The sequence below is a fragment of the Octopus bimaculoides genome, chromosome 16, assembly GCF_001194135.2.
Source record: "Octopus bimaculoides isolate UCB-OBI-ISO-001 chromosome 16, ASM119413v2, whole genome shotgun sequence".
NCBI lineage: Eukaryota > Metazoa > Mollusca > Cephalopoda > Octopoda > Octopodidae > Octopus > Octopus bimaculoides.
Genome location: NC_068996.1, coordinates 23,131,465 through 23,139,811, shown reverse-complemented (window position 1 = coordinate 23,139,811; position 8,347 = coordinate 23,131,465). Strand labels below are relative to the sequence as shown.

At 37.2% G+C, this 8,347-nt stretch overlaps 2 protein-coding genes across 8 annotated transcripts in view; one reads left to right on the top strand and one right to left on the bottom strand.

Annotated features, from left to right (window-relative positions):
- LOC106871161 (lysine-specific demethylase 2A) overlaps positions 1-8,347 on the bottom strand; it is a 325,205-nt gene that overhangs the window by 148,084 nt on the left and 168,774 nt on the right. The gene's annotated exons all lie outside the window — the stretch shown is intronic.
- LOC106871160 (uncharacterized) overlaps positions 1-8,347 on the top strand; it is a 66,587-nt gene that overhangs the window by 21,689 nt on the left and 36,551 nt on the right. The window contains exons 2-3 of one of the 6 annotated variants that reach the window (XM_014917478.2): positions 5,141-5,225; positions 6,222-7,216. The exons of 3 other annotated variants lie outside the window; for them this stretch is intronic. In XM_014917478.2, the coding sequence (XP_014772964.1) occupies positions 5,141-5,186 (46 nt within the window). In that variant the 3' untranslated portion in view covers positions 5,187-5,225; positions 6,222-7,216. Of the gene's footprint in view, positions 1-2,900; positions 4,611-5,140; positions 5,226-6,190; positions 7,217-8,347 lie in introns of those variants that run through there. 2 more of the 6 variants (XM_014917479.2, XM_014917477.2) reach the window with 2 other exon arrangements.

Genomic DNA, 8,347 nt, shown 5'->3' with positions numbered 1-8,347 from the left:
AATTATGTGTGGGGCACAGTTGAGCAAGAGACCAACAAAACTCCTTGTAACACCAAAGATGAACTGAAGGCAAAGATTATGGCAGCATTCACCATAAGTATGTGTGCATGGATGGATGGAAAGTGGTGTAGTCAATCAAATCGACCTTAGTATTTAACTGGTACCTTGAACCAACGAGGGAGTCTCTATGGTCGTCCGACCTGCTAAAAAGTAACAGCCTATTCTCCCTCAAATCACCTTATATAATCTCAGAAACGGAAAAGCACAGATAATCTACAATAGAAAAAGACGCCTGTTTGATTAGCATAAAGCAGACCTGGGGGTAAACAACGACTAGGGACCAAGGAAACTTACATAGTTGTTCGACCTGCTAGAAATAGCAACTAAATATCACTTAAATCATTAACGTCACAGCTTTATTATCTTGGCTGCTGTTTTAAATACTCAGAAGATTATGACTAAAAACTACGTAGTCGTTCGGCCTACTAGAAATAGAAGCCTAATGTCTTTCCTTCCAACAGCAATCATACAAGGACCTATTGGATAACACTTCTGAAATTTTAACTGAAATAGTAAAAAAAAAGGTCAAAAACCACAAATGGGATGGTCATGACGAGTGGCTTTTAGCCCCAAGCCAATAAGACGACAATATTATTTTAAACTGTTTCTTTTTTAAGTGGAATAAATTTTTGTTTCTTTCACCTTTCTGTACCTGCATCAACTGATCTTGACAGCCCCCCCCCCCGAAAAATGAATCCATACATACATATACATACATGCATTCATACACAAGCATAGATTGAGGGAAAGTAGAACATTTTTATAGAACTGATGAGAAATCTACAGCTCTTATATTCTGACTATGGATTTACATTTGTTTCTACAACCAATAAGTGCACTGAACTTTGTAGCAACATTGGTTTGAAAAATTAAAACGCTTAGGTTAAAAAAAAAAAGAGTAGACATAATGCCATTGATTAGAGGAGTGAACATTTGATAACATTTCAAGGATTCTTTGCTTGAGGTTCTTTGAAGATTACATCAAAGTGGTGGTCTGCGAGCCATCAGCTGCGGTACGCGGCGAGTTTCCAGAAAAGAAAGGAACATTATATAATGCTTATATAATATTGTATTATTTGTTTACAAAATAAATATGAGATAACAAAAAATTGTCAGCTTTTATTATATTCATTATATATATTGTTTCTAGTATAAATTAATATTACTAAGAGATATTACTGGTTCCAGGCACATTGGAGGGGGGGCGGGGAACTGCCGGTACGCCACATAAGATAGTTTGAGAAGCTCTAGTGTAAATGACAATCACATAATGAAACATACACTTGTGTTCTATTATGACATCCACACTCTGAAAGGCAAGTTTATTCCTCTGCTACACATACATTCCATACATCAACCCCGAAAGGGCTGTCTTGACTGAAACAAAAGAGATATGCTACTTCGATAGCAATCGGCTTGCATTTCGTAAAGGAAGAAATCCCAAAGAAATATACGTATGTACATGCATGCATTCCCGCGTGCACACACATCTACGTACTTACACAGCTGTAAAATTTAGTCTGTACTTTTAAAATTTAAATTGAAAATTTCCAGAAGAAAATTACTGACGGCATTTCTTTCGGCTCTATACACGTTCCCAAGTTCTAATTTTAACGAAGTCAACTTTGCCTTTCGTGGTTATGGATGTCGATAGAATAAAGAATCAGTCACGTGTTAGAGATCGATGGTATCGAATAACTTAGCTCACAGCCTTCAAAAATTATTGGTCTTGTGCCTGAATCGAAGTCATTTTGTTGTTGGATTGACAGAATCGATAGAGCATCAGGAAAATGTTTTGGGTATATGTTCCAGAAGTTTACATTCTGACTTCAAATCATGCCAACGTTAATTTTACTTTTCATCCCTTCGAGATCGAAAACAAATTGTATGTGTATTTATTTTTTATGGACTTTCGTTTCTGGAACTTATTAGTGCGAGATTGAATATTAAAAAAATTAAAAAATGTGTATCAAAGTGAAACCACTGAGTAAATGCTTAAATGTAGGTTTTTAAATTTGTTTACATTTCAACATTTTGAATAGGAAACAAAAATATTCAAATTTACTGACGAGAATTTTATGAATGAATTTGTAATGTCATTTTGCTATATACTTTTACGGCGATCTTACGGTACGAGTCCTAAAGATCGGCCTTTTCCGTAAAAAGTGTCTTCAGCGATCTTTACCAAAGATCGGCCTTTTCCGTAAAAAGTGTTGGAGAGAAACAGGGAAACAACGTTACAAAAGCGAAAGACATACAGAGAGCGCGATTTATTTTGAAGGGTTTAGGGTTAGGGGTAGGGTTTGGGTTAGGGAATTTTGTCCCTAACCGTAACCCTAACCCTAACACCGTAGTGAAGATCGTGTGGGTGTTACGGAAGTTCTTAAAGCGAAATATTACTATCAAGTAAAAACCGCAACCAAATTATCGAGGTCAGTGGTATCTATTAAACTACCTCAACTCAAAAGCATGGGCTTGTGCCTAAATTAGAAACGATTATTATTATTACTATTACTGATTAATTAATTAATTAAAAACACAGGCTTAAAGCAACTTTAAATCGATATTTTGTTTTGCAATTTCACTTAAAACTTAACCAAACATTTCACTTTTATTTTCTGTATAACGAACGCTTTAAACGTATTTAATGTCAAATGTACAATTGATAACTTTTATACCTTTTTTTTATCGATTGCCTGGTCTGAAGTTTCAAATTAATAAACTGAAATGGTTTTGAAGGCATCTATGTAAATTCAAGGATCATGCACTTTCTTAAATCACTCTGTCATCTCTTTCACACACACAGCTTCTGTCCGTCTCTCATACTGTAATTTTTATAGTTATACAGAGGTGTCTCCTGTGATGCTCAAAACTTTGTCAGAACGCTGGGTTCCGTAAGGTGAAGATTCCAGTGTTAGATATAAGTGCAAGGAAAGCCCGTAGAAGCTATTAAAAGAGAGATATAAAGAAAACTCCACTTGGAATATTCGATAAAAATCAGGATGTCAGCTAAGACGAAAATATTAAAGTGAATAAGGAAAAAAGAAATTTAAGAGAAAAATTAAAATTTCTATTTGAATCGAAGCAAAATGAAAATATATTTTGAATCAATACAAAGAGTAAAAAAAATTGCATGTACATTTATTACTTTTTTTTTATTGACTTTTGACATCAATGCAAATTTCCATTCTGTATCTGCCAGGTTATGAAAATAAATCTTAGTTTTTGTCAGATTAAATATTAAACAAGAAAGAAAATCTGGAAGAGGAGGAAAAAATGTGCATTTATATATCGTTATCCACTGCATTGCTGTGTGGTTAAGAAATTCGCTTTGCAACCCTATTGTTACATGTTCAGTTCCATTGCGTGGCACGTTAGGCAAGAGTCTTCTACAATAATCTCGGACTAACCAGTTTCTTGAATAAATTTACTATTCATTTTAAAATGAGCGAAGGTGATCTCACTCTTTTGAATCTTTCCCTGATTTGAGAGAATATTACAAATTTTCATTTCCATGGAATCTAAAATACTGAAACTCTGAGGATATCACACATTTGTCAACAAGTGAATTCGCCCTTAAGAATGGGGGTGGGGCGTTAACAAGTCTGCCGTGAGGCAGTACAATAACGAGATTCGAACACGCGAACACAATAACGTCAAACTTCAACGATAAATCCAACGAAAAAAATAAGTCGTACGAACCAAAATGGAACAGTCCAACTCATCAACTTCGCAGTAAAAAAAAAAAACAATCGTCTGTTCAACTCAAGATCTTCACTTGGATCCCAATCCCTTGTGCTGTCCCCTCTGGGTTCAACTTCTATGGTTAATAAAAAATCAATTCAAGAAGTGGCTACTTCTTAAGCCTGGTGCTTATTCTATCAGTCCGCTAACCGGCAGTTTACGAGGGTGTAAACAAACCAATATTGGCTGTCAAGTAGTGAGAGGGAGGGACAAATACAAAGGTGTCGCACACGCACACATACGATGGGTTTCTTTCAGTTTCTGTCTACCAAATCTGCCCACAAGACTTTGGTCGGCCTGAGGCTATAGTAGAAGGCACTTGTCGAAGGTGCCACGGAAAGGGACGGAACCCGGAGCCATGTGATTAGGAAGCAAACTTCTTACCACACAGCTGCGAACTTTAAAATTTTTTTAAATTCAGGAATAACTTTCTTTTATTATTATTTTAAGTTAAAAGAAAAAGTAATGCCCACGACCCGTTTCAGGGCCTGCGAGACTGGTGGAAAGGAGGGAGCGAGGGAATAATGTATTCCCAGATCAGAGACTTGGCTCAAATGTTTGCACGAACTGTTCTAAAAGCATTCTCCATCACCGAAGCAGGTCATAAACTGGATTTGAACTCAGACCGCAAAGAACCAGAACAAATACCGCAAGGCATCTAGAACGACATTTTTACACTCTCGCCAATCCACCGCCTTGGATCGGTACTTCTTAAATTTCAATGGATCTCGAAAGGTTAAAAAAACCAAGTTAGCTTCGGCGGGGCTTGAACTCGCAACGCTTAAAGTCCAAACACACCAAGCGCTCTGTCCGATGCTCTAACGACTCTGCTAATTCGCTACCTTAACTGGATTTTGACGGAGTGGACAAAAATAGAATGTATATGCAGTCACATAGTTTTTTTTTTTTTTTTCCCTTCATTTATTTAAGTTTGTTTTGCAGAATAATATGAAAAACATTAGCAAATTCGAAATCTATATTTTAAATAACTGACGTTGCTTGTTTATAACTCTGAAAGCAATTTCGCTCGCCATCTGTATCAATTTCGCATCCCTTCTCCACCAAGACTTGGTGACAAATTTTATATTCCATCCTATTTTACGATCGTAAGCTGCTGAAGTAATTACTTATGGAAATGTTATCATCAGACACCCGTACCGTTCTTTCAAGCATTAAGTTTTAAAAGCGGGGTATGCGAGAGAAATGTACATACATAACGTGCGTGTGTATTTGTGTGAGCAATCTATCTGTGCGTACTGCATATTCACGAACATTAAAATATTCACATTTCAAAATAAAATAATCAGATTATCATTTTATCTTTTACTTGTTTCAGTCATTGGACTGCGGCTGTGTTGGAGCACCGCTCTGAAGGGTTGTAGTCGAAAAGATCGGCAACATTTATTTTATTTTAAAGCCTGGTAAGTTATTCTATAGATCATTTCAGCAGTACCGCTTGTCAAGCGGTTGTTGTTGTTGGCACTCCGTCGCTTACGACGTCGAGGGTTCCAGTTGATCCGATCAACGGAACAGCCTGCTCGTGAAATTAACGTGCAAGTGGCTGAGCACTCCACAGACACGTGTACCCTTAACGTAGTTCTCGGGGATATTCAGCGTGACACAGTGTGACAAGGCTGACCCTTTCAATTACAGGCACAACAGAAACAGGAAGTAAGAGTGAGAGAAAGTTGTGGTGAAAGAGTACAGCAGGGTTCGCCACCATCCCCTGCCAGAGCCTCGTGGAGCTTTAGGTGTTTTCGCTCAATAGACACTCACAACGCCTGGTCTGGGAATCGAAACCGCGAGTCCGCTGTCCTAACCACTGGGCCGTTGCACCTCCACTCTCAAGCGGTATTAGGGGACAAACATGCACACGAGCTTTTTTCAGTTTCCGTTTACCAAATCTACTCCCAAGGTTATGGTCGGCTCGGAGCTATAGTAGAAGATACTTGCCCATGGTGCCGCGCAGTGTGACAACCCGGAACCAAATTTTTCCATAATATATTTGTATCCTTTCCACTACGTAGAAATAACTGTGTGTTGAATAAGGTGGAATGTTATGAAGCTCAGACCTTCACCTTTAATCTAAATATTTATTTCTAGACTACGGTTCGAAACATTTTCAGCAATCCGTCGGTATGGTAGATGACATCATTCACTCACCCACCTTTCTTGGCGATCCTTCCTTTTCTTTTTGCGTATGCGTTATGTGCCTGTACATCATGCAAAGAAATTTCGACAGCTAAAACTTCCCATATATGACCATTCTGTTTCGTTTTAAGGCATGTTTTTTTTTTAATTAAAATTTACATGCTTATTAGTTCTTGTGCCCCCCCCCCCAAAAAAAAACCTAATTGTTTTGAAACATTTTCTGTTTCCGAATTAGGAAATGCTCTCAGTCAGCTTCTACTTTGCAGTACAAAGAACAAACCGGATAGATTTGAACAGAGTACCCAGGACAAAGCAAGCCATATCAGCGATTAGCCAGCCCGTCGCACAGACAGACATTTAGCGTAGTCTCAATGCTGTTTATATGAAATAATAAATCACTTCACACATTCTGCCGGAAGTTGTACTAAACGGTCCGTTTTCTCTAACAATATCGGTAAAATGCTGTCGAAGAACTACACACATCTGCTCGAAATTGGAACTCTTAACACCTTCATACTTTGAAATGAAATCCTAACGGTACTTCATGGATCGAAGATTAAAATATTCTTATTCATATAAAATTTTGTTGAACATCGAAATTTGTCCGCTAAGCTATGCGCTTGCGCGCGCACGCACACGTGTCGGAACTAGTGCACAAAAGGGTTAAAATGTGTATGCACTTAGTAGAAAAGGACGAAATTTGCTTATAGATAAATTTCTGCGCATACTCTCGGAGGGAATATTTGGAGTATTTTCCTCTTTTAATCCTTAACCCACCACACACAAAAAAAGAAAAAGAAAAAAACAGGCGCTGGACTGAATTGATTCATATTCTTTGTATCGATCCTGGAAGAATCGGTCAAAATACAAACAATCCTTTCTTATTTTGGCACAAAACAAGCAATTTTATTGACTCCGAAAAGATTAAAGGCAGAATCGACTTTCTACTGATTTTATTCTATCAGCCTCGTAACCGAACTGTCAAGTTGCGTAGACATAAACAAACCAACACCGGCTACCAAGTAGTAGGTATGACAAGCATACAGATTATATATATATACATATATATATGCACACACACACATATATATATATAGAGAGAGAGAGAACGATAGATACACGCGTGCAACATGCATCCCCAGTTCCGTCAACTGATTTCACTCACACGGCTATAGCTGGCCCGAGGCATTTGCCTTTGGTGCCGCGCAACGTGTCTGAATCCAAAACCACGTGATTCAAAAGAGAGCTTCTTAACCATACAACCAGCCCCCCCTCCTTTTAAAGACTGACACAAGGCCATAAGATATTTAGGAGAGTATAATGTTCTATAGAGCCCGCAAGGATAAAAAATTGTGAAGTTGGTGTTAACGGTATTCTAGTCAAGAAAACAGATCAGTGGTTCTCAAACACTTTTTATCAATGGACCCCTTTGGTTCCTATTTTACTTGGATGTACATCCATAGGCATTCAATGTATGTATATATATATATATATATAAAGAGAGAGAGAGAGAGAGAGAACATCCTACTATATTTTTATAATCAAATATTAGCAATTGTATTTTAAAGAATTAAAACATTTAGTGTATGAAGAAGTATAAGCAATTTATTGCAGACAAATTTTAACAAGAGAATCTTATACTGGCATAGATAGAACTGTTACTAAATACCGCAACTTAATGTCCAACTTGAACTAACCAATGATTCTTGCCATTAACGTAATCTACACTACACGTACAAGCTTGAAAATAATAGCTTTTCTAAAGTTCTTGTTGCTTTTAAAGGAGTTCAAGGGGTAGAATTAAGTTTAAAAGAATAAAAAGCAGAAACGATCTAAAACAAATCTGCATAATTTCCGATTTTAGTACAGGAAATCGACACCAGTACTTGAGGTTTTTAACTAGTACTTATTCTAACGGGTCACTTTTGCTGAAGCGCTATGTCACAGGCATATAAACAAACCAGCATCGGTTGTTAGGCGGTAGTGGTAGGAACACACACACACATGACGGGTTTCCACACAAATTTTGATCTATGGAATTCACTTACATTTGGTCGTCCCGGAGTTATGGAGGAAAATACTGGGATCTTTACCCTTTGAACGGCAGATCGAGAAATTAATTTTTTGCAACTAAACACTTTCAAACTTCGGACACTGGTAGAATGTGCCTCGCAGTGGAACTGAAATGGGAACTACGTGATTGCAAAGCGAACTTACAGAACACAACCATGCTTCTACAATATATGTATATGTATGTACGTGTATACACACACACACACACACACACACATATATAGTGTATGTGTATGTATGTACATACATGTGTAGGTATATCTATCTATCTATCTATCTATCTATCTATATATATATATATATATATATATATATATAT